Source organism: Barbus barbus (assembly GCF_936440315.1).
Source record: "Barbus barbus genome assembly, chromosome: 38".
Taxonomy (NCBI): Eukaryota; Metazoa; Chordata; class Actinopteri; order Cypriniformes; family Cyprinidae; genus Barbus; species Barbus barbus.
Window position 1 is genome coordinate 8388397 of NC_136716.1, and position 27835 is coordinate 8416231.

The following is a 27835-nucleotide window of genomic DNA, read 5'->3' on the forward strand; positions in this document are numbered from 1 at the left end:
AGGTGGTGACTTTAATATCACATTAGATAATTTGATTGACAGATGGCCTCCTGGTTCTTGTACTAATACGAATATAAAGCTAAAAATGTTAATGCAAAGATTTGATCTGATTGATGCATGGAGAGTTAAGCATCCTCACACCAGAGCCTTTACCTGGTGTAATAACTCAAGGTCTAAGCAATCGAGAATAGATTTATGGTTAGTTTCCCGTACACTTGAAGACAATCTGAATACTGATATTTTATCTACCCCGTTAACTGATCACAAAGCAATACGTATCCATATTGATTTACTACCAATGTCTACTTCTAAAATTCATAACTCTTACTGGAAACTTAATAGCTCTGTACTTAAGCATGAAACTGTTACTCTTAAGGTAAAGGAGTTAATTAATTTATTCTGGACTAAAGCTAAAGCAGAAAGGATTTATGGGAAACATTGGGAGTTGCTTAAATTTGAATTGGGCAAGTTTTTCCGAAGTTATTGTAGTAATATTGCTAAACTCAACAGAGCACAAGAAGAGAACATAATTTCCACCATTGCATACCTGTCATCTAAAAGTCCTGATAGCTTATCTGTGGAAGAAAGTAACAGTCTTGTTGAGTGTCAGTACAAATTGGATGAACTTTATAAACTAAAAGCTGAAGGTGCTTTTGTAAGGTCCAGAAGACGCTGGCTTGAAGAAGGAGAACAAAATTCGGCTTACTTTTTTAGGTTGGAAAAATCTCTAACTAAAAATAATATACATCAGTTGAAAATAGGTAACTCTATCTCTGAAGACCCAAAAGAAATTGCCAAACATTGTTCTGAATTCTATAAGAATCTTTATAGCAGTCAGTTCTCTTATGACAGCACTATATCCTTTATGGACTCTATAGATAATATAAACTATATTAGTGATCCTGATAAAGATTTTTGTGATCGTCCCATCACATTAGCTGAGGTCCTTGAATCAATCCAATTTTTAAAGGTTAATAAATCGCCAGGCATAGACGGCCTTACTTCGGAATTTTACCAAAAATTTGCAAAAGATTTGGCCCCTTTTTTATTAGAAGTTATATACGAAAGCATTAGGGTGGAGTCTCTCCCACCTACCCTAACTCAAAGTTTAATAACTCTCATCCCCAAGCCTAAAAAAGACTTATTACTAATAGACAATTGGCGTCCAATCAGTCTTTTAAATTGCGACTATAAAATTATTGCTACAATCTTTGCAAAACGTTTAAAAATTATTTTACAGGACATAATAGATGAAACACAATCAGGCTTTCTAAAAAACAGACACATCTCAAACAATATTCGGTTGGTTCTTGATTTGTTAGATTATTCAGAGTTAGTGAAGGATGACAGTTATATGCTTTTTCTGGACTTTTACAAAGCCTTCGATTCTATAGAACATGGCTTTATATTCAAAACGTTAGAAAAATTTGGTTTTGGAGACCTGTTCATTAAAACTGTTAAAACTTTATATGCTCGTGGTAATTCCTCAATTAAGCTTAAATACGGTACCTCTCCAAGATTTGATCTGCAACGGGGAATACGCCAGGGCTGCCCCATTTCGCCATATTTATTTCTTTTGACTACTCAATTATTAGCCAATCACATTAAGAATAGTACTTTGCAAGGGATTAGTGTCATGGGAAAGGAGATCATCATCAGCCAATTGGCTGATGATACTACCCTTTTCCTTAAAAATTCAGACCAGATTCCCTTAGCTCTTAATACTATTAAATTGTTCTCCAATGCTTCTGGGCTTCTTCTTAATTTGCACAAATGTGAATTATTGCCAGTTAAACAACTCTCTCTTTCCAGTGTATGTAATATCCAAGTCAAAGAGACAATTACCTACCTTGGAATAGTAATATCCAAAAATCCAAAACTTAGGTGCAATTTAAACTTCTTGTCTATCTTAGAGAAAACTAAAAGAAAATTCAATCAGTGGCTTCAGAGAGACTTATCTCTAAAAGGAAGGATTCTCCTCTCTAAGGCTGAAGGCATTTCACGTCTAACATATGCAGCCATCTCTTTAGAACCTGATAAAGTAATATGTAAAAAGATTGATCAACAATTATGTAACTTTGTATGGAAAAATAAGACTCATTATGTCAAGAAATCTGTTTTATCCAACAGTTATAGTAACGGTGGTCTTAATTTTGTTGATTTTGCAACGTTAAATAATACCTTTAAGATTAACTGGTTGAGGAATTACTTGAAAAACACATCCAGTATTTGGAATATTATACCAGATTATGTCTTTTCACAGTTGGGAGGCTTGAAATTTCTATTGCTATGTAACTACAGTATTGAGAAGATCCCTGTTGCTCTTTCTAATTTCCACAAACAAGCACTTTTAGCATGGTCTATGATTTTCAAGCACAATTTTTCTCCAACTAGTTACTTCATTTGGAATAATTAGAATATATGTTATAAGCATAAGTCCCTATTTTTTGAGAACTGGTTTAAGAATGGTATCAATCGGGTTAGTCAGTTATTTCATCAGAATGGTTACTTGTTTACTTATCAAGAATTTCTTTCTCACTATAATTTTCCTGTTACGCCAAAACAGTTTGCCACTGTATTTGGTGCTATTCCGAATGGTGTAATTATGTTATTTAAGGGCTATAACAGTGCTTTGACAAGTTCTGAAATGCCTCTTCCAAACCCAGTTGACGCGTACGTAGGTGGGATATGTTTTAAATCTACTTTGAAAAATAACAGAAATATTCGCTTTCTTTTTCTTAATGATTTTGTTTCCACTCCTCAAGCTGTTTCAAAATGGAATAGATCAGTGGAAAATATTTTGTGGAAAAAGGTTTGGACGCTTCCTAACAAGTATTTATTGGTAAATAAGATTAAAGAGATTTCTTTTAAGCTTATTCATCAGTACTATCCTGTTAAAACCTTTATTGTGTCAAAATTCAATCTAAGCATAGATGTGAACTGTACTTTTTGTGACTCGCAACCAGAGACTGTCTTGCATCTTTTTTGGCATTGTGTTCATACAAGAAAACTTTGGCAAGACATTTGCCAGTTCATTGTAAATTTCATACACAATGACTTTGAGCTTTTCTTTAAGGATGTTTTGTTTGGAATTTTCACTTTTGAGAAGCAATATAGAAATGCTTACTTTCTCTGCAATTTAATTATTTTGCTTGCAAAGTTTTTTATCCACAAATGCAAGGTCATGAAAGTTACCCCAAACTTTTCTTATTTTCAAGAAGATATTAAAATTTATATTAAATCTTTATCTACCTCCTATAACAAAAAGGCAATTAAAACTTTAAATGTATGCTCACTTTTTGGTGTTTTTGTATAATTTGTATTTGTTTATTTATGTTGTGAGAAAAGAGTATATTAGTTGTTATGTGATCTGTTTATCTATTTTATGTCTTATTTTTTCTCATTTATTTATCTCCTTTATTTATTTTTCATTTATTTTTACTTTTTTTCTTTATTCTTTCTCTTATGATTTGTAATCGCTATGTATTGTTTGGCTACCCTTGAACCCCTGGATGTTTGCCTTGGCATATGTTCTGTTACATTTGTATTTCTGAGCAAGAATTTCATAAAAAAAAAAAAAAAAAAACAATAGGCTTGTTTGAGATGAGCAAAATCTGCGCAGAACCGATCACCGGTGATCAGCGCGAGATGCATGCCGGTTAGAAATGTGTCCGAGTGCGGTCCGCCTTGCTCTGATGTCATGCTGACGTATGTCAAAAATCTCTCGCGAGCGCAAGGCGCACGTGTCGGATTCTGCAGTCGAGCGCAGTTGCTCTCCACCAACTGCGCTGATCAAAAGCATCATGGGAAACGACTTGCTGACGACACAGCTTAATGCTCATTGGCTGCGAATGTCAGCTGATATTTTTTCCCCTTAATCCTAAGAAGTCCATTACCTGTAGCCTAATACTATTTACTTTTTCTATAGTAATTTATTAGTAATTAGGACACGTGCTTTATTTATTTGCCCTTTTATTTTATTTTCTTGGTTTGAAGTCCTGTTTGTTGTAATTTTCTCTTTATGTATTGTATGCTGGTGTTAATTTTGTACATTTACATTTTTGTACAACATTATTCCATTAAATAAATGAGTCAATCCATCAATACATGCATGCATAGGCTACATCTAATGTGACGGTTTTGCAATTAGGCCTCATGTTTGTGTGTTTTTATCTGAGATCTTTATCTGGGTATGTCTTATTTCAGGAGTGCAGTAAACAAAGCCCACACATGCATGCTAATTTCTTAATTTAAAATGTGTTTTTGTTTCATATTAATTTTGAATAATAATTTGCTGTACACACTTTTCCTAATCATTAAACATGAAATTCAAATTTACATTAAGGTGACAAACAATTGTGTAATATATTTATATGAAATATGTTTCATGTAAAAAAGGGATAGTTCACCCAAAGATTTTTTGGGGGGGGTAAACTGTCCCTTAAGTAGGATACACATAATTAGGTTAATCAGCTGTGCCATATTCCACTCTGAAATGTTTAACCCATAATTAGGGATAACAGTGTAAATTTAGTGCAGCATCTGTGTGCTCCTCATTTCTCATTATGGCTTTGATTATAAAAGGCATCCACAAAGTGCGATAAAGAACGCGAACGCGATCTCTTCCATTGCTGACGTTTGCAGTCCAAGGACACAACGAGATTCAGGAAGTGTCCGGCTTGCCTGCACTTTTTTCACTCCTCCCCTCACTGCAGCCGCCTACTCTCGACTAAATTACAGGCGAGGCAAGGTGCATCTCAAACAAGCCTATTGTTTCAAAGATATTACATAATACTATTAATATTGCAGTAATATAATATATAAATAAATTATATATATATAACTAGAATTAATATTTCAATTAAGCAAACAGAATTAAATTCAGATGCAAACAGCTCTAAAAAGAAATGGAATGTATTTACTCTAAGGACAAATAGGCCAATTTGTTGTCAGAGGCTATTTACATTAACTCCGCCCACCAATGCCTGCCTGTGATAAACAGCTCTGCAGAAGACACGTGTATTTCTGTAGAATCAGTGGCGGAGAGAGTAACAGATACGAGCTGCTGTTGATACGAGTGATCCGAGTTCGATTTCAGCTTTTGTCAAACTCGTGCAACTCCTTTTCCCATCACATACCAGATCAGAAAGGCATTTATTTTCAATAAAAAAATTCAGTAAATATTTGAAAAGTGGAGATTAAACACCTCATTAATAATACAGTGTGCTTAGCTGTTAGTAGGTTTTTGTCCCAATAAAGTGGTGTTCATCAAATAAAATTTATGACAATTTACACTAAAATGTTGTTGTCTAATATGTTATTGCATACTGTTTTATAATGTACTACAGTATAAATATCTGCCACCTAACTACTCTTTACACACCTGTTGCTAAAGAAAATGCTGCTATTTTATTGTAAACATAATTTATCATTATTTGCACTTAGTGTAATTAGATTATATCACTTTTTCCACGTAGTGTAACTGCCAAAAATATTGTTCAGTTTAAGACAGCTCATTCAGTTCAGTCCATAGCCTATGTAAAGTTATTCAATTATGAAATGAGTTCAATTGGCCAATATTGTTTACTAGTATGAAGCCTTAATAACAAGCCTTTGTAAAAAGACTAGTTAGCACATTTAAAGTAACAACCTTCACAGCTGTGCTGAATTAATAGGTGCGTTCGACTTCATGCAGCACTTAGCAGACCGATCGGCGGCTGACTTGAAGCAGTGCATGCCGGTTAGAAATTTAGTCCGACTTGAACCGGCGCCGACCACACGTCACTGTCACGTGTGGCATCAAAGTACCGCGATAGCGTTTCGAGAGCAGACGGCTGACTCAGCCGGCGCAATTTCTCCAGAGCAACTGCGGGAGCGCTGATGACGACACAGCTGTTTCACGATTGGCCAAATTCACCACATGACAACAACGATGTGTATTTCGGGTTTATTCTGACAACTTCAGTCCCACTAATGCTCATATATGGACTTTCAAAAAAATAAAAATAAAAATAAATTAACTTTTCATGTCATCTTCATCTCGTAAATCATGTTTATTAAAAGATTACAATTATTTTTACTGCAATCACTTTTTTGTTAATTTGTTTATATAGGTTTTGTGCATAGGTTTATTTTGGACCTTTTTCATACAGACCCTTTACAGTATTAAGCTGCATAACCTATTTAGATAATCATTTTTTTATGGAATAAATCAAATGTCAATCTTACAGACTTTTAATATAATGTGGTCATCATGTATTCTGATTGATAGGCTACTAATTGTCTAGTTGCTGGGTTCATCCATCTTCACTTGCATGTGATTACTGCCAACAACTCTGGCTGGATGTCAACTTAATACAACATTCAGATCACTTTCATAAGCTTGTATAAATCATAATAGAAAGGCAAATAAATTGGGTTTATCCGTAGGCCTGTTCATGGTGTTCACGTATGAATGTTCATGGTGTTTTGTCTTACTAAAATGTGCTTACCTAACTGGAGAAATAGTAAAATAAGTAAACAAATATGTAACATCCTAATTCTTTTATCTGTAATGAAAACCACATTTAGTACATACAATTATTATCTTCATAGATTATTTTTATTAAGTTGCAGTAGCAAAAACACACATAATGAATCATACTGCACAAGTCAAATTTTCAATATGTTCTGTTTATTTACTTAAAACTTGTTTCTGTCGTGATGACACCCTTTCAAAATATTACATACATCTTAAAGGTTTATTAAAACATAAACCAACATAGTAATAAAAAAAGAATCACTTCTAATGAAAATTGTTAAGTGTAATTGCATTGATTGGTTAGTATTAGAAATAACGAGTCACACTGGTGTTGGGTATGGTCCCATGTCCCTTTGGATATATAAAAACAATACTTATTACATTGAACCTTTACTCACTTTCGTTGCTCATTGTGCTCAATTTCATACAACAATAACAGCATTTCTATAGCTTCCAGTTCGTCTGCAATAAAGCAAGCAAACGCCACGTGATCTGCCATGACTGAGGTAGATGCAGCAAACTACGAGAGCCCCGAAGTGTCCGACTTGACGACACCGTTTTCAACTCTGCCCCTGACTGCAAGCGGCTACTCTCGTTGACCACCGTCTGTAGCCGTGCTTCAAGTCGAACGCACCTATTGTTTGTGTTTGTCATGTGACAATTAAGCATACTACTCTGAAACATTTGTTGCTTACTGTATACTGTTTCACACACTATTCTTTAAAAAATAGTAGGCAGTATACACTGTATACTGAGCAGTAAGCAGTATGCAGTAAGCAAGTATGCCATTTCGAACACAGCCTGTGTCTCGGGTCCAAGACGTCACTTCCAAGGAGGCATGCCCAGGCCTGTTGGACACGCCCCCGTCCATTGACTCCACCCCCATGTCAAAACAGTGCCACAAAGTGAGACGCGAGAAACTTGAAGCCAAAGGGGAAAACGGTATCGCAAGCTCAAACTTGACTGAAGCGCAAAATAAAAGCAGCGTTGCAAATAAATTAGTAGATATGGCCATGGAAAATATGCATTGCAAAATCATTGCTTTTGCTCTGTTTCATTTATATTTTGCAATTCTTTATTTTTGTTTGCAAAACTTATTTTTTTCTCACAATACTTCATTTTTTTTTTGCAATTCTTTATTTTTGTTTACGAAAAGCACATTATTTTTTCTCAATACTTTCATTTTCTTTTGCAATACTTCAATTCTCTTGCAAATATATGCGGCATTGTTTTGACTCCATAGGCACGCCTTTAAAAGGGATTTTGTTCCGCCAAAACATTGACCTTATTCTGTAAACCATTAAACTCCATCCCATTCACAAAATACCCATGTTATGTTATTCAAGTGCCAAAATGACCATACATAACTGTATTTTGGAAATAAACCCAAAATCAATTGACTTGGCAACTATCTATGGTAGTTACGCCCTTGCGTAAAGCACCACCTCCAAGCACGCAGGTGTGTTCATTTCCAAACACTGATAAGCACGTGGAACAGAACTGGTAGTTGTAGACGTTCAGCGAGTGTGGAAGCTTAACGAAATATTTCACAAAATTCTGAAATACTGACATATTTAAATGGATGATTCGGAACATCCCGTAAGTACATGAAGCAATAACACTGTGAATTGATTGAACATTTTTGGTTAGGAAAGCCACGTTTACGCATTCACGTAATATTTTCGGTAGTACTCTTTGTTAGTGCTGGTTAATGCATTTACTAACAATAACTAAAAAAAAAAGCTCAATACATCTGTTACAGTATAAGTCTTTGCTATCGTTAGTTGATTAAAAATGTGCTGCTGTGGTTCATGTTTTCTCAGACACATTAAATAGCATTAACATATACAGTTTTTTTTTTAATTTAATTACGTGTTAATGTTGTGACTAATTTGTTGATGTTTAAATTAGTTTTAATAGATCCTTCAGAAGTGTAGTTTGTTAACTAATGTAGTTGACTGATGTTAATTAAGTGTAAAGTGTTGTTGTTTTTTTCTTTGTATGCAATTTAAGAAATACAATTCTGGTATTGGCTTTCTACGGAGCCCTTTACGCAACACGGTGGTGGGACAAATTCGGGGTGGGAGGAAAAAATATTTTTCAAATGTTTTGCGTTCTCTCGAGAAACTATGTATTAGTGACATTGGAGTACCAAATTTGATGATGATAAATAGTAATACAATTATTAGGCTAATATTAATAATATTACTATTAATAAAGAATAGCCCAGAATATGAATGCAACGGATTTTAAATCACCGTTTTCATTCATTAGCCTACCTAATATACCTAGTATTATTGGGGAGAAAAGGCTTACGTGCAGGGCCTTGCGTTCATATTCTGGGCTATTCTGCTTCGTAATATTACTAATAAGGTTATTAATATTAGCCTAATCATTTTATCAGCTTGTTTTTTTTTTTTTTTTTTTTTTATCAAATTTGGTCGTCCAATATCACTGTTTTAAAGCATTAAGCATAGAATGTACCAAAACCGTGCCTTGAATTAAACACTGACATATTTCTTTGAGTCCAAGTTCAAAATAAAACTCTATGAACCGCTCCATTGTAAACATAAGGAGCTGTATGAACCACTGCAAGCTGTAAAGGAAACAGGAAGAGTTAGTCCGAACTTGCGAGAGAACGCAAAAGTTTTGCGAGAGAAGACGCCAAACATTTGAGAATATTTTTTTTTTCTTCCCACCCCAAATTTTTCTCACCACCATGTCACATAAAGGGCTCCGTAGCTTTCAGCTTTATAGCTGACAAAAAAAGAGGTGTTCATGTGACATTTTAGGTGAAAATGTATGTATTTATACGAGTGTATATTTGTATGTCACTGGTTACAATTAGTTTTTACCCTTTGTTAACGTGATTGTAATCTGTAGCCTTGGTGCAGTTTACTTAAATGCTCTATTTGTACTTAAATTTATTTCTACGTTACAAAAACAAACTTGGTAATTAATTACTAAAAGATTATATGCACCGTAACTAAATGGGTGTAAAAAGGTTCAGATAAATGTCTATTTTAATACTGATAGTAATTTAAATGTTTTAATATTTGTATGTTAAACAGTTTAATATGTATCTCTTATAAGATGTTTCTGGAGAATAGCAGGTCATGCTGTGTTTACACTGACTTGGGTATTGTTAGCAATGTTTTGTTATGCATTTTATTTTGCTCTCTGTGTTATCAGGAGAAAACCGGGGAATCTGTTCCTGATGCCAGTTGGCCAGAGAATGGGGATCAGTGGAGTGACGGAGGAGAAGAAGAGGATGATGAATGTGGACTACTGCAGGAAATGGCTGAAGAGGATGAGGAGATTGATCTCTACAATGAGGAGACATTTGGCTTGGGTATTATATTATAAAAATACGTGAGCTTACTGGAATTGGATGACAAATTGTGACTGGTTTGGAATCCAATAGATAATACATTTGAAGCAGAAAGTTTCCTGTGTATCTTTTTTTTTCTGGGATGGGTATGGGAGATGAGAATTTGTTAGGTGGATTTTAATCCTTGAAGCATTTTCACTGCATTTTTTTTTTTTTTTAACTAACACTTTATACACTCATTATGCAAAAAAAATAACCCAGATGAAGCCACAAGTGGTGATAATCCAGATGCTGACCCTATGGATCTCCTGCTGCTGTGTAGCGACAACTCCCCAACACCACAGTCTTCACCACCTCCTCTACCACCTCCACGTCCCATATCACCTTCCCCTCACAGTTCCCATTCACCCTCCAAACTGGGATCTCGCATTTGGCCCCACACTCCAACAGGCCGGCCTCAGAGAGGGAGAGCAGGTCGAGGGCAGCTGTTTGATGACCCAGCTGTGGTGAAGACTGTGGAAGGACGACCGAGCCTAAAGGTTTATGTGCCTGATATCTATTTCAGAAATGTTGGTGGGAAATTAAATTGAGTGTTAACCAGCATTTTTGAACTGGGTGTTTTTCTAGAGTCTTGATAGTGCCATTGTGGATTGCAGCCTCAGCTCCTACTGGGAGGACCTCAATTCAAATACAGTGTGTAATTTCTTTTGCTTCAGTATTTAGCAATATTTAGCTTTTTTGGTTTGGCCTGGGATGTAATATTCATCTTTCTCACAGTGGATGATAGCACCTCAAAAGTCCAGTAGGCCACCTGCGGCATCTATACTTCAGGTGCTCAAGCAAATCTCAAATGTATATCTTGCAGTTATGCAACACAGCTGTTGATCACTTTGATCTTTTTACCAATTAGGACCAGGCAATTGTGGGATTCATTGATGGATCAAGACATGGCAGGGTTCCGCCAGTTTCGCCAAACTTTCTATCTCCTATGAGACCTTTTTCCACTAGCCGGGGCAGGAGAGGACATCCTTTTGTTGGGTCCTTCAATCAGAGATGTCATTATCAGGTAGTGGGGTTTCTAATATATGGAGACTGTAAACATTTTACATTCTGTAAATGAGTGGTGTTGGTCTATGCAAAGCCAGCTGTGACAACACCAGAGTGTTAAATGTATCCATTCTTTCTTGTTTAGGTACAAGAGAATCCCATGGTTCCTTGCTCTCCCTTTCGTCCCCAAAGACTCTTTTCACCCCAGCAACAATACAACCAGGTGACACCCCCCCCCCCCCCCTCCCCGTTCATACAGTATCTTACAGAAGTGAGTACACCCCTCACATTTTTGTAAATATTTTATTATATATTTTCATGTGACAACACTGAAGAAATGACACTTTGCTACAATGTAAAGTAGGGAGTGTACAGCTTGTATAAAATTTGCTATCCCCTCAAAATAATTCAACACACAGCCATTAATGTATAAATCACTGGCCACAAAAGTGAGTACACCCCTAAGTGAAAATGTTCAAATTAGGCCCAATTAGCCATTTTCTCTCCCTGGTGTCATGTGACTCGTTAGTGTTACATTTACATTTACATTTAGTCATTTGGCAGACGCTTTTATCCAAAGCGACTTACAATTGGGGAATACAAAAAGCGATTCATCTTGAAGAGGCAGTCAGACAGAGGAAGTGCTCGTAACACCAAGTCTCAGTCTTTGTTCAAATAAGTACAAGCTAGTAGGTGGAGAGAAAGATAGAGGGAAAGTTTTTTTTTTTTTTTTTTTTTTTTTTTTTTTTTTTTTTTTTGCGTTTAGGATGAAGTCAAGTACTGCTGAAAGAGATGAGTTTTCAGTTGTTGCTTGAAGGTTGCCAGGGATCCGGCGTTCCGGATAGGGGTGGGAAGATTATTCCACCAGCCAGGAATGGTGAGTAGAAATAGGTAGGAAACGAACTATTCCTTCCTAGTAGCAAGTAAATTATTTAAACAACAGAACTGCAACCAAGTTATTCAAAACACTTACGCAGCTGTAGTCCGTCTCTTCTGGTGACTAATCGGCTCTCCCATATAATTCCCATATAATAAAACAATCTAGTTCTTTAATCAATCCCCAGCTGTAGACTACATATCTTTAAAGTTCACTGTAGACAAATTGGATAATGGATAACAGTCTGTGTTGATACTAGAGAAAGAGAGAAGGCTCTCAAAGAAAGGGTGGGACAACATTCTTGAAGAACACAAAGTATGAGAAGAAAAATTATTTTAACTAGTATGAAACACAGTAATCCAGCTCAGAACTTCGAAACAGAAAAAGCAAAGCAAACATAGTTACATTCCTATTGAGATCACTATTTTAATGGCAAATGTGTGTGAAACGTGGTGTGTGACTGTGAGAGAGAGAGACTGAGTAAGAGAATGACAGCATAAAAATGAATACGCTATATTCACTCAAAATTGTGGCAACAGATTACAAGCAATATTATTAAATACATTTAACAAATTAGAATTGAGTAATTAATCTAATTAATTCCTTAAGTTAACCATTTAAAATGAGTAAAATTTACAAAAAATGTTTTTAAACAAAAATATCTGAATTAAGGATTCTTTCTTTTTTTTCTTTTTACATTAATGCTACTCGCCGGCGCTGCCAATTAAATTCCAGCACTGTAGGGCTGAGCGAAGTGGAGCCCAGGGAAGACAGCCTATTGGCTACTACTACACCAACATGAAGTGAATGCAAATATCATTCTGGAGAGTTCTAAACGCATTCTAAAGTAAAACCATTAATAGCATGTCATTAACACAGATAATTTTTCAAAATGAGAGATTATTAAAAACTTCTTATTATTAAATAAAAAAATAAATAAAAATAAAAAAACTGGCAGGGAGGTCGGCGCCCCAGCGCCCTCTATGGGCGAGCTGCTGCTGAATGGTGGCCACACAAAATATTGACACTTTGGGGCCCAATTTGGACATTTTCACTTGGGGTGTACTCACTTTTGTGGCCAGCGGTTTAGACATTAATGGCTGTTTGAGTTATTTCTACTTTACATTGTAGCAAAGTGTCATTTCTTCAGTGTTGTCACATGAAAAGATATAATAAAATATTTACAAAAATGTGAGGGGTGTACTCACTTCTATGAGATACTGTACCACAACTGCTAATTTGGAAGGTTCTGTTCCTGAATAAAGCCTTTTTGTTCCAGTGGCTTATGTTTGTTTGTTCTGTTACTTTTCCAGCCTGGAGGTTTTCTTTCACCTTCCCGTCCTCCTCTCTCTACACCAATGCCCCACACCCCCAAACTCATGCATCTGCAGTTTGGGACTGACTCCCCCAGGCCTGCTCCATTCTATAGCCCATCTGTCAACATCACGCAGGGGTTCAGGTTAGTGATCTACTTCATAAAGGAATAAGATTTAATGTTCCCCTTTTGTTACAAACCCTTCTATGAAACACAAAGGAGATTTTTATAAAAAAAAAAAAAGTATAATCTCATAATATAGACTTTACTAGTTATTGTATGGTCTGTTCCGACAATAGTTTTCTTTGTCAACTTTTAGAGCACCAGGTCCTGTTGCCCAGTTCCATCCCCAGCATAAGCGGCTTTTGAGTCAACGACAGCAGAGACCTCACCAGTGAGGGCAAAGAGCATTGCTTTTTTTTTTCTCCACTTGGAAATCTAAGTTTTATTTATCTGAATTTAGATGTAATTCACAGAAAGCCAGTGAGCGGGGACTCATATTCCCAAATCATGACTGATAAAGAGAAGGAATGGATAATCCGGTTGCAGATGATTCAGCTGCAGAGTGAAAATCCACATCTGGATGACTACTATTACCAGGTCTGTATCAGTTCTGAACTGCTTAGCCATCCTTAGCTAGGTTTAACTGCTTTTTTCACAACATGATCCCAGTGGCTGTATTTGCTTTAAATGGTACGTTTATTTTTTTAATGTTTAAGTGTATTTGATAATTTTGCAAATGTTTGAAGGATAAGACAAAGAGAAACGGTTGGATGTCAAGCATAGTTGTTCATCTCTGCAGGAGTTCTATCAGAGGATGGATGCCAAACTTGCTGAAGAGGAGTTTTTGGGTGACCGGTTAAAGAAGGAACCACCTAAACTCACAACCCCTTATGTTACCAAAGCACTCTCGTATATCCCAGGTGTGGTGCATTGAGCTAATTTAATACCCATTTTATAAATTTACAGTATTAATAGTTGACAGTAATTCTTGCATTACTTCAGTTGTCCACATTGAAGGTTCGCTCGGGCAGGTTGCAGTGTCTACTTGTTTCTCTCCTAGACGAGCAATTGATGCTGTTCATGCAAACACATCTGATGAGGTGAGACTTGATTTCTTTGAGGCTGCAATAATAATTAGTAATTTTAGACTTTAAATGACGACTTTTTTTTTTTTTTTTTTTGTGGCAGGATCACAAAGACACTAGACAGCAAAGGTTGGAGGTGTTGAGCACAATCGAGAAGGTATCGTAAACGCTTGTTTTATTTGATTCCAGTTTATTTTTGAATCGTAAAGTTATTTTTGGATTGGGCTGTAAATTTGCACTCTTATGGTGTCCTAACTAGAAATATTGTCACGCCAAACAACGTTCTTCGTTCCTTTACTGTAAGGTGTCTGCAACCAAGAAACGCCTGAAAATGCCCTAGCTCTAGGGGTGCAACTCTGCTGAAATCTAATTAAATCTTACCACTCAATGAATGCTGAATTGATCATTTAGAGTGAAGTATTTAGGATCGCAGCATATTTTGTATGCTATTTTTTGTTTCTGCAAACTTAAGGTTGCTTTACAAAATATGAAGTAAACACGACAACAGGCAGAGACTCAATAGTTACACTGAGCGTAGAAAAAAATACATCACATGAAACTGATTATAGTTAGGGATCAGAGAAACAAAAAGAAAAAAGATGGTTTAATGTGGGTTTTGAAATTCTGTATTAAATCACAAATGTGTTGGAGTAGAATTCCATAATGTGGGGGAAGAATTACAAAAACTCCTTCCACCAAATTATGTTTTTGCCATGTGACCAGCAACAGCCCAGAATCAGAGGAGTGCGCAAACTTTTTTTTTGTGTGTGTGTGTAGTATGTGTATGTATGTATGTTGAAAGTGTAATTTGATAAATTACAAATCAAATACCATTTATGAGTGTCTGTACAATGAGTTCTTGTATTAATTTGCCAGGCTTGTTTTGTTTTATGGGGGGGCTTGGCTAAAAAAGGGTAAATAAGAGACTAACTAAAAATGAAACTACAAATGAATGACGCTAATCTGAGATTAATAGGTTTACAGAGGTTGCTCCCTAGGGGCTAACCACTGCAGTTTCAAAATTGACATGAAGCCTGGTTTACTGAAATCATGTGACTCTGGCAGTTTGATAAGTGCTCCAAATCACTGATTAAAAACCAATTAATTAGCAGTACTTCGAAAGTGCCAATGCACTACTACTGTCTTTCATTTTAACACAATGTATTAAGTACCCAACAATTAGGTAATTTGTAAGATTTAGTGTGAACCCTATATGATTTTGTTCAACCCTTTTGCTTTCTTAGTTGTACATAGTTTTGATAGAAGTGGAAGAGGCAAACAAGATGAAGACAACAGTGTCTGACAAAGATGAGGAAAGGCGGTTGATGCAGAACATTAAGAAGAAGGTGGATCAGCTTTACAATGAGCTGCGGTGCACTAATCTATTGTAAGAAACTCTGAACTTTGTTGTCAAGTCAATATTTGTATAGCGCTTTTAACAATGCAAATTGTGTCAAAGCAGCTTTACATCGGCTTGATATAAAGCTGGGTGGCTTTATATCATCTTTACAGTATTTTGATGGGGAAATAGTTTGTCGAAATTGTAATTTTCCTCTGGCCAGACAAAATCAGCAGTTTAAATCTAGGCAGTTGTGAGTGTACGGTGTAAGATTCTGATCTGATATACTCCTATGGTGTACCATATCACAGGAACTCTGGAGAGGAATTTCTTTCCTGTCTACTAATATCAAAAGGAAAGAGGATGCTGGCCAGACTCCTCCCCTTCCTGTCACATGATGCATCACTGCATATCCTGAGCGTGATGACCAAAAACCTCCCAGTACTGATGAGCAAAGATACAGATCAGGTCTGGAACATGTAATTTTGTTTTATCTGTATATATCTTGAATATGTGATCAAGCTCTAACCTCTTCACAGGCTCTGCTTGTTCTGTATCCATCTCTCCGTGCTGTGGTTGATCGACTTGCATTCAGTCAACTAATCGGAATTCTCAAAGATTTCACAGCATCACTGCCTGACTCAAAAGACACGCGGTTAACATTGGCCTGCCAAAACAAGGTCAGGTTTTACACCGTTGTTTTATTATGACGACGGTTAGATGATATTTGGATCTTTAACAGCTTTACATTTTCTCAGGGTTGCCTAGTTGTATTGCTATGTTAAATGAACTCTTTGTTTGCAGTTTGGTCTGTCGCTGTTGTATGCTCTGCTCTCGCAGGGAGAAAGGCTTTTATCGTCTGACCTTCCCATGGAGCCAAGCATTGGCGATTTTGAGACCTGGTATTTTTTGTGCTTGCCCTCAAATTGCTTGAAAAAACACTATGAAGTTCCCCCACTTATCTCACTCACTTTCTGTGAAAGATATTCAGCAGAATGTTTATACTGCTGTTTTTTCATGCAATGAAAGTAGACTTTACTGGAGCTTGGCAGCCTCTTGTTAATGACAAAAAAGTAATATAAATGTATTTCATATCATGTACACGATTTTGAAAGTCTCTAAAAATTATATGGTAGCTTTATGAGAAATGGACCCAACTTTAAGAACTACAGTGTGTAATTGAAAATATAGAGTTCTGTAGATACTGAATGAGAACCGGTAATATTTAAGATTTCATAGTTTTCAAATTTATTTAGTTTGAAATCTATACGTGTTCCGTGAATGGCAACAAATTTGTTCCTTTTGTTTTTAATTCAATGGTATGTTAATGTAAACGGTTTCTTTGGCACCCATTCAGGACGGACACCGTATTCCATGTGGCCAGGCAGTTATCCCAGACAACACTTGTTGAGCCACTTCTTCTGCCCTCCAACCTGCTAACACTGTTCTGTCGATATCTGGACAAGCGAACGGTACACCAACTAAAGAACAACATGGAGTGAGTCCAAATGCGCCACTCAGTACTTTGCACTTGGCTTTTCTTTTAAGACCAGGGTGTCCAAACACGTTCATATGGAAGGCCATTGTCCTGCAGCTAATCTCTTCAGATTCACTAGAAAATTCCAAACAAGTGTGTTGGAGCCAAACTCTGCAAGACATTGGCCTTCCAGGAACAGCTTTGGGCACCCCGTCTTAGGACATTTTCAGACCTGTAGATTGCGTTTTTTCACAAAACAGGGACTTTAATTGGTACAGTGTTGCATTTTTCTCCTTGGTTCAGTTTGCTTTCACAAGGCAACATTTTAAAGCTTATCAATTTATGTAAGTTGTGTGAGAAAACAATCCTCTCTTTGGTCAGAGTGCACCTGTTTATGTTCTGGGATTGCTCTCATAGCTGTCATCCATTAAGATGAAGTGATCAGTAGAATACCTGTAGTCTGTCATGACAACTCTCGGAGGGATTGGCAAGGTAATGTATATGACAATATTAATGTATTTGGTCTTGGCGGAATAGATCTGCTATGCTGCTGTAGCAGAGCAAGTACTGAGACTTGCTACTGCCAATACATCCACAACATCCTGCTGTGAGCATATAAGAAATACTGCTGCTGCAAATATAGCGTGCTTGAATCACCTCGTAGCAGAAATATACAGGTGGAGCTGGGGAAGGTGGAGGGTTTCTGAAGCACGCTGCGAACTGCTAAAACGAGCACTAGTCATACATTTGAATGTTGAGCAGAGAACTCATTGGCTACTGATACAGGAGAGAACCAATTAGCTTTGCCATGTGATAATGATGTCATTAGGTCAGATTGAGTTATACCTATTGGACTGTGCAGTCTAGTTTCATGCCAGAACGCTGTATTTAGCCGCATTTCTTATATAATATTTCACTACAAGTCAACTGCTCCAGTGTTTTATTTTTAATCTGGCTGGAACCACTTCGTTGAGGGGGTTTTGGACCAATTATTTTTACACAATGTGTGTCCTTATGCCTGAACAAACCAATCTAATGGACAAAATGCATTAGGTTATTAAACAAATGCTCCAAACCAGGTGTGGAAAAACCACAACACATTTGAGAACACACTGAGGTCCAAACAATGTTGAAGGCCATTGATGTACTTTGTATGGGCGAACATTTTGGTGATTCACCTAAGAATGTCATGCAGGTTTGCAGCAATGTGAGGGTAAATAAATTACTCCAATTTGGGGAAAATGTCCTTTTGAAAAATTAAATGCAGTGCAGACAATTTTATCAACTCTCCAAATGTGCAGTTTGTCCTAGTGAGAAGCAGAACCTTTTTCATCTAAACTTTTGCATGCTTTGTATGAATTGATGTTGTTTGAGTTTAAATGGTTTTAGCACTTCAGGAAATGAAAATCTTAATGCACCTAGTTCATTTACTATTATTTAGCATGTGACTCGCTAAACTCAGCAGCTCTGACCACTCTATAAAGTGAGACTAGAAAAGATGCAGAATCAAAAACATTTGAACTCTACATGCAGATGATTGGAGAAGCCAACACTCTGCAAATCTGGGGTATGAATAATTTTACCATTGTGAATATGGTCCTCATACTCATTTACATGTGGTTTAATGGCAGTCATGTTTGTAATAGTTCTTATTTCCCACTTCCAAAACTCTTATAACTTTTGGCTGTTGTTAAAGAAACTTTGTATAGTATCCTAAAAGTAACTTTACGTGAAAAATACTAAAACTTTAGTGTGGTGAATTGCAGTAAAATCTAATCTTTTAGCAGATTGTATCAATGTATCCAGATTGAGGACTAAATGCTTTTATGGTCTTAAATGCTTTTTTTTTTTTTTTTTTTTTTTTTTACTAAATGGGTGTCCTTTTGCCCCAATTTTAGTAGATATATTTTGGTAATATTTTTTCATCACAATGTTTAGATGGATTCAGTATATCAATCTACACATGGCTTACTTGAACTTTTAATGTCAGAGTTCTTTTAGAGATAAAACCCAAGTGTGTAGTTTTCATTTTTTTTCTTTTTTTTTTCTTTTTTTTTTTCTCTAATTTCAGATCGGCTACTGGATATCTGGCTGTAGCATCATAAAGGAGCACTGACCCTATGACCTCTCTCTACACTGACCTGAAACGTAGGACGACGCTAAGCCTAAATTAAACTGGATTTTGTGACCGACCACGTTCATCCAAATCTGTATTCTTTCTATCACCCTAAACTTCTTTTCTCCTAATTCTTAGTCGTTAAGTCCTATCGAGGTCAGATTTGCACACTAATTGGCACTTTTTTGACGTGGCTGATATTCAGTCATTAATAATGACCATATAAAACCTTATATGAAGTGTTTCGCAGATAAAGCTGATCATGTTAGATTTGTGGTCTTCAGAGCGAGCTGTTGGGGTTGATGTAATTATACAGTTGCACTAAAGGTGTTTGGTTTAATTTGTGATTTATAGAAACATCTTTTGTTTTGAATCCAACTATGTCTTTCAAAGAAAGGTTTTGGGCGTTAATTTGGATAACTGTTAATTTCAAAATATGTATGTTTGTATGAAATGGTTTTTGCGGTATGGTTTCATTTGTTTTATTTTTGTAACTGTTCAATCAGTGTCATATCGAATATGTACTTTTCACTGTTGCAGAGCACATGCAAATAAAAAAACAATAAAAATAAAAATTTGTGAAAGGAACTATGTAGATTGCCTAAATCAAAGATGTGAAACCCACTTTGTTTTTGGACTTTATCTTTTGATTTGTGCTATTCATAATATAGCATGGCCTTGAGTGCCACTTAAAGGTAAATGCTTTTGGGCATATTATCATTAAGCAAATCTGTGAATGTTACAATGGCGTTAGACACTGTCCCGCTGTCTATCAACATCATTGTCTCTGAGTTTTTGTAACTTGCACTGATACTCGTGAGTTGTAGAGTGTTCTTTTACTTGTCTGACAAAAAGAAACATGGTTGTCACTGGTGGTAAAGTTCAATTAAAAAGTGTTCGATTTAATTCCCACTCTTCACATCCCTAAACGGCACTCTAAATAAACAGTGTAGCTTATGTACAGAAATGTATTGAAAGAGAGAGTGCCCTGCCACACTTTGTATTAATGTGAACATTAATATGAATTTATTATTATTAATTTGTCGTAGGCTGTAACGTAAAGCTTATTTGTAATGCCTGATAAACTTTTACTGTCTACTTTCTTTTACTAAACTAAGACATGAAGTGATCATCCTATGGTTTCAGATCATTCACTTTCTAACTAACAGAAGTCTTTTGTGTGTGTTTGTTTTGGGGTGAGTCAGGGTGATGTAATTTGACATATCAGTGTATGTGTATCGGAAAAGAGTAGGCTCTGGGGTTAAAGGTCAAGCTTTCAACTCCCCTTCACCTCTTGACATGAGGATTTTGGTCCTGTGTGTGGAATGTCAGCCTGAAGTGAGACACTGAGGATTTTTTTTGCTTTTACTGCACCCACATTGTTTTACTTTCTCATGAGCTGTCTTTGCATATTGAAAGGATGTTCACTCAAGCTGTTTTTGGAAAGAAGCTATCCAGTGTGTACGCTTATTGGCAATTAAACTTAATTTGGTTAATCTCAGTCTCTCCAATGCAGCCAACCTTTAAAAGTTGGATTCAGTGTAGTAAATAATTTTGTCCTAAACTTATCTACTTATATGTAGTGTTGGAAAATGATTCATTCCAGTGAATCGGTTCATCCTAAACAGACCCCTCTTTCATATGTAGCTGTGGAAATGTAATTTTTTACTTTTTTTTCTTGTGAATTGATTCATCTAAAGCAGACGTTGGAATCTGATCAAGTCATTATATTGAATTTATTAATTGATTTGTTTGTTTATTAGTGTAGTTTTGCCTCAGTTATATAGACTATATATTTAATATGAATATTTTATCGCTTTTTATTTATTTTGAATTTTGAAGTTGTTGTCCTGATTGGGATTTTTCATTCATTAAATTCACAAAAAAATAAAACTGATAAATTTATAGTGTAATTAGATATAGACAAGAATAGAAATCCAGGCTATGTCACAAAGGTTCACCCACTTGGAGATTCCTGGCGTCGCCAAATATTTCTTTAATATTGACTTTTCAAACGAAAACAGGGTGTTTGGAACCATTTTACAACAAACACATTTGTATTGTATAGATTTATGATTTAGAATGAATATTGTGAAAAGGCTATAACTATATCTCTTAGCCTTACTGAAAGGTTTATATTAGGTTATAGAAATATGAATTAAAATATATTTTGTAATCATCCAGTATCATGAAACATTTTATAGTTCCAACATATAAACTTTTTTTAGTTATATCATATTACCTTTTTTCTTCTGGATATTGCACTTCAGATTACTTGCGTTGAACAGAGCTGCTATTGCGTAATGTTATTGACTTGTTATTGACCCTGTGTGTTTGTGCATTGTGTTTCAAGTGTATTAGCGTTTGAGTGACAAGACTCATAGTTTACATAGTGTCTGACTGTCAGCTGGTTTTATTCTGCGTCTGCAAGTCAAACCTATAAACAGTGTCTCTTCAAACTCTTTGCCAGACATAAGTCTTTTCACTAGCTAGTGCAGATATGATGGTTTATTTGAATAGCATACAGTGAACTGCTATTTGGATGAATGTATTTTTGCTTTGTTTAACATTCACATAGAGATATTCTCTGGTCACCATGTTGGTACTTGCTTTAGCTTCATCTTAATAATCAACCTTTTTGACATTAGATGCTTCCCTAATAAACAAGGACCTGACTCTGTCTTATACACGGCACAGGCAATAAATGTTAAAACAGGCAAATGGTTAAAATGCATTTTTAGTAAAATATGATTGTAACTTTTATTACAGCTGATAGCTATCTATGCAAATGTGAAATTACGCTGAAACCACTTCACTAATAAATCAATATTAAACTAATATCAAATCAGCGCGTCTCAGTCAATATCTACAATGCAGCTATTTAGCACATGTGGTGAGGTACATAAAGTTTTATGGGGCCCCACAGGAGGGAAATGAACGCTTTTTTGTTGGTTTTTTTGTGGATGACCCCACAAGAGGAGGTGCCACTGCTCACAAAATGGTTTAAAAACTCAGCGGACAGCTTATGTGTCTTCTGTCTATGAGCTATTCCCTGTGCACATTAGGTTGGCTTTTCTTTGTCTTTCTGTTTTCCCCCTCTAGGTATATCTACAATGTTTAGATGGATGCTTCTAAGGATGATGTTATTCCTCTGGATGACAAGCGTAACACTTCAGGGCGGCACAGGTAAGCATGCTGATAAGAAAACAATGCTCATAAATCTGTTTGGGGATTTGGATGCAGTACTTTGTAGCTGAACCTTCCAAGAACAGAATTACAGGAGTTTTTCCCTCAAGTTGTTGTGAGACAAACTGTGTTTCCGGTCTTATGTGTTGTCCATGGTGTAGAGCTCTTTGACTTTTGAGATGTTAGCAGAGATTCAACACTGTCCAGAAATGACCAGAAAAAGTACTAATTTAATGTTGTAGCTTAAGGCATGTGGATATAGCGTGCATAGTTGAGTTGTGATGGTAGCAATATGTTCAAATATAGTTTTTCTTTTTTTTTTTTACTGGATTGCCATTTTGTAAACCAACTGGTAACCAGCGTCATAAACAGTAACAGTGATATAAGCATTTCATAAAAATGTCAAAAACAGTAGTTTGTGGTAGTTTAGTAGCAGATTGTTCTTAAATTTAGTTAAAAAATGTCATTAGCTGAAATATTGTTGATATACCAAATTACTAAAGTCTGTTTTTCCTTTATAATATACTGATAACCAACTTAAAAACGCAGTGAGTAAAGCGAAAGCCACATGATGAATCAGTTATAAATTGTAACATAAAACCCTCATGTACATAATTTACAAGGGGGGTTGGGGGGGAGATGTCTGTTTACTTTTTTTAAGTCTCTAATTCACTTCCAAGAACTGTAAAATTGTGTGCAGTTTCCTGTTAGATCTATACAGAGTAAGGGAACTTAATATTAACCAATTAATCAAGTTTTAACTAGTGATTTCTTTAAAAACACTGAATCATTCAGGATGACTTCTGTGTTCATTTATTTATTCATTCAGTAATTCTTGGTGCATGAAAGTTGTTTAGCTTTCAACCAGTTTTCTCTGTCCTAAATCCATGGCTCTTCATGGTGCAGTAAGATCACGATGAACTGATGTGTCTATCATGACTTCCAGCTCACAGGCTTGAAGACACGAAACACGGACACACAATTTAGGAAATGAGAAATGCTCCAGAGCTGTGTCTCACCTGTGTGACAGGTTCATGAAACACCAAATTAGAATTCAGACATCACCACAAAATGATAAACAATAAACATCCAATATAGTGCAGTATAAAGGGGGATAGGAAGTGACATCGGACATCACTACTGTCTTTAGACATTTTTGTTCAGATCAAAAGAAATAGTATAGATTGTAAATAATATTTTAAATAGGAAAATATTGATCACATAAACCTTTGAATCAGACTAGCTTCTTATTAAGATTCAGAAGTCCCTGGCACATACAGTATGCACAGAGGTGTGTAATCTACATATTTATGAGAACAGGTAAAAGAATTTGTGCTCATTGAGGCAATGTTTTTTTTCTGAATGTGGCAACTTTTTCTTTTTTAAATATTTAATATTATTATATCTTATATTTTAAAAGTACAGTACTGTAATATGCAGTATATACAGTGGTGTGAAAAAGTGTTGACCCCCTTCCTGATTTTTTATTTTATTGCATGTTTGTCACACTTTAATGTTTCAGATCATCAAACTAATTTAAATATTAATCAAAGATAACACAAGTAAACACAACATGCAGTTTTTAAATGAAGGGTTTTTTTATTAAGTGAAAACAAAATCCAAACCCACATGGCCCTGTGTGAAAAAGTGTTTGACAAGACAAAAGTTTTTGGAAGGTGTGTGTCCCATTACATCTGGTGTAAAAGTAACACAGCATTTCAGAAAAAGAACATCATACCGACAGTAAAATATGGTGGAGGTAGTGTGATGGTCTGGGGCTGTTTTGCTGCTTCAGGACCTGGAAGACTTGCTGTGATCAATGGAACCATGAATTCAGCTGTCTACCAAAAAATCCTGAAGGACAATGTCCGGCCATCTGTTCGTGACCTCAAGCTGAAGCGCACTTGGGTTCTGCAGCAGGACAATGATCCAAAACACACCAGCAAATCCACCTCTGAATGGCTGAAGAAAAACAAAATGAAGACTTTGGAGTGGCCTAGTCAAAGTCCTGACCTGAATCCTATTGAGATGTTGTGGCATGACCTTAAAAAGGCGGTTCATGCTCGAAAACCCTCCAATGTGGCTGAATTACAACAATTCTGCCAAGATGAGTGGGCCAAAATTCCTCCACAGCGCTGTAACAGACTCATTGCTTGTTATCGCAAACGCTTGATTGCAGTTGTTGCTGCTAAGGGTGGCCCAACCAGTTAATAGGTTTAGGGGGCAAGCACTTTTTCACACAGGGCCATGTGGGTTTGGATTTTGTTTTCCCTTCATAATAAAAAACTTCATTCAAAAACTGCATGTTGTGTTTACTTGTGTTATCTTTGATTAATATTTACTTTTCTTTGATGATCTGAAACATTAAAGTGTGACAAACATGCAAAAAAACAAAAAAATCAGGAAGGGGGCCAACATTTTTTCACACCACTGTATTATGCAGCAATTTCACAGTTACCTGTGAAAATCATTCATGGAAATTCATAATAGATCCATAATGAACTTTTCATGATAAAAGTAGCTACAGGTATAAAGCATTTTATAGTTATTGTATATAGCAATGCTGTATTGAACATGTGACAAATGTGTCTGTTTTTTCATTCTTAATCAGCAATGGAGCGTCCATAAACCTCAGCTATATTTATATATTTTTTTCTTTGATTTTTGTGATTCTGTAAGTTTGTGTACAGTAGCTTATCCACTGACAGGATTTGTTTCCATTGTTATTTAAGGGTACAAACCTCAACATCCAAATGGTGGTGCAGCACAAATGTCACCAAGAGGTATTGTGATTTTTTCTATATTGATGTTTAACCGTTTCAATGCAGGGTTATATGCATGAGTTATTTGGAACTTTTTTTTATTTTTTTTTATTAATAGTCATGAAATATATAATTTGATTTTCTGGTATTGTGAATGTTCATCTTAGAGAAATACATAGCTTAATACATCTGTTATTTTCAGATTATGGTTTGGGTCCAAACAGCAACTCAGCAAATATGAATGGAAACGGTGAGCAAGAACAGAATTTACATTAATATGCATGGTTTTTGATCTTTTGGACTGGTTTTATTTCTTCTTCACCTTAAAAATAAATTGAAAGTATTCAATTCCTCTCTAAAACAGTGTTACAGGTTTTTTCAATTGCTAACAAGCATTGTTCTATACTGAAGCCACATTTTCAAAACTGTTCATACAGTCTGCATTACCAACATGTAACTTGGCCAAACAGTTGACCTCACCTCCAAAACTCACTCAGACTAACAAAACATTTCATTTAGGTCTCAAAATAAGCTTGTTTCATCATAACACTGGGAACAATTCTCATTCAGAAAACATACATTTCATTCATAACACACTGATCTAAAAAATACTAACATCAGGAAGCATTACATAATGATTAACTTTTTTATTTGAAGTTTGAATGATTTATCACATAAGTATTTCATTATAGGATAAGAATAACATCTTTTCATTTTACTGACTGTATTACAGCACAAAGAATGAAGGAGAAAAGCAGCATTTCCCCCTTATTTCTTTACATACCAAAACAAAAAACCCATCAACATTTACTTGTGAAAAATAAAAACACATACAAATAAATATAAAAAGTTGAGAAAGAAATATACATATAAAAAAAATTATGAATTCTGAAGCAATAATTACAAAAAATAAAATAAAACATCAGTCTAGTATAATGAGTTGCTGTATGTGCAGTATTGGAGTCCCAGCTGCTCCAGGAGTCTTTCTATGTGGACTTTATGTTCTCTCCATGTTGCCGTTGGTTTCCTCTCTCCCACAATCTAAAGACATACAGGACAGGTGAACTGGAGACTGTAGTGAGTGTGTGCCGGACTGGCCATCTGTCCAGGGGCTTGTCCTGCCTATGACACAGGAAAGGCTCCAGCCTCATGACCCTATGACAAACGCTAGGGAAAATGTATGGAATAGATGGATGGACGGATGGATGTTCAGTGCTGTGAGGGTTCTAGTCCTCCCTCTCTCTGCCATTCTTTTTTTCCCCCACCAATGTGTCTTCTTGATCCATGTTTCCAAACAAAATCATTCCAAAGCCATCCATTTATCAAAAGATAAGCAGAAAGAAAGAAACAAGACTAGGACATCTGGCTTGCCTTTCAGCTGAAATTGGATTTAGTTGTGTTTGGAATAATTATAATTCCTGCAGAAATGGACAGAGTTTGCCATTGCTGTTCTGATTTGAATGTGCTTTTATCAGTTTTGAAAGCAGTGTATTTGTAAAATGTGCTGAAAATCTATAGTGTTTTGCCAGTTGTGGAGTATGTATGACAAAAGTGTTTGTGGATTTTTAATAATGTGGTCATTGCAAGCATTTTGTCTGAAAGCAATGAAAAATGATTCACAGTTTGGTCCGCATAGACATCTTGTGTGAACAGTTTTGAAAATGTGGCTTCAGTTCTGAACAATGCTTTGAAACAATAGAGGTATTACAGTTTTTTTCAACTGCTAACAAGCATTGTTCAGTACTGAAGCCACATTTTCACTCATTTCACTCATCACTTCACTCATTAAATATTAACAATGAAATGTGGTCAAATAAATCATTGCTTTTTATTCACAAGTTATTTTATTTTGCTTAGTTAAAGTATTTTTATATTTAGCATATTTCTGTGCTTGGACAGCAGTTGTATTTGTTGTAAGTATATTTATTTATTTTAGAAATTTCTTGTAACGATGATTTGGATGGATGGATGGATGGATGGATAATGAAAGATAATTCTTAACTTGAACGTTTTTCTTCATTATCAGGTTATCCTGTTAACAAAGGTACAGGTAAGCCCCGCTTGAGAAAAGCAACCACACCATGTAATATGTAATATACGATATCATGTAGTGAATCATATCTTAAAATTTGAATCATCATACAGCTGTGTGCTGTATTTCAGGTGCCTATGGGAGTGCACAAAATAAGCCTGCATACGGAGGTCGTCCCCCATATGGTATGAGTTTACTTTGCTTGTAGAATATGCACATAATCAAATAATCAAGTTTTTCTATTTTAACTTGTTTTTGATTGTTATCAGGTGGAACAGGCATGGGAATGATGAACCAACATGCATTGAAGCAGAGGGGAGGTATGTGACCTAATGTACACCGAAACAAAAAAAACAAAAAAATGTTTATTATTAGTAGTAGTAGTAGTGCATAATTGACCATTTAGATTTTTCCCCCTCAAAAAACTGGCCTTCAACACTTTGTATGCTCATTTACACAGTTTAGGGATTTCAAAACAACACTGTGTTACAGACTTAAAAGCCTGTTCTTTTTCCATGTGGCTATCACTTATTTAGACTTTTTTGTGCAAAGCTTTCTAATTATACTAAATTCCTATCATTTGTCTTTCCAGGCTATGGAAATGGTAATGGCTATAGAGCTCCATCGTATGGGGGTGAGTTTAATGTCAAGAGTTGTTAAAGTTACTGTAGTACAGATTTGTATAAAATGTTCTTTTTAAGAATGTGTACAAATACCATTAGTGACATTTTGTATTTACTTTCAT

General features: G+C 35.7%; 1 protein-coding gene across 1 annotated transcript; it reads left to right on the forward strand.

Moving 5' to 3' along the window:
- Positions 1-7302: 7302 nt before the first annotated feature.
- On the forward strand, positions 7303-19659 carry LOC306858115 (protein PAT1 homolog 2-like; the record flags this gene model as incomplete). The annotated part of the gene is made up of 19 exons (XM_079398510.1): positions 7303-7425; positions 9713-9872; positions 10113-10390; positions 10479-10544; positions 10629-10682; positions 10762-10917; positions 11044-11121; positions 13089-13234; positions 13410-13484; positions 13567-13690; positions 13893-14013; positions 14096-14193; positions 14285-14335; positions 15423-15565; positions 15829-15985; positions 16057-16197; positions 16322-16419; positions 16875-17015; positions 19066-19659. 19 exons carry the CDS (start codon positions 7303-7305, stop codon positions 19097-19099), a joined length of 2244 nt encoding a protein of 747 aa, XP_079254636.1. The 3' UTR covers positions 19100-19659.
- Between the last annotated feature and the right edge of the window lie 8176 nt (positions 19660-27835).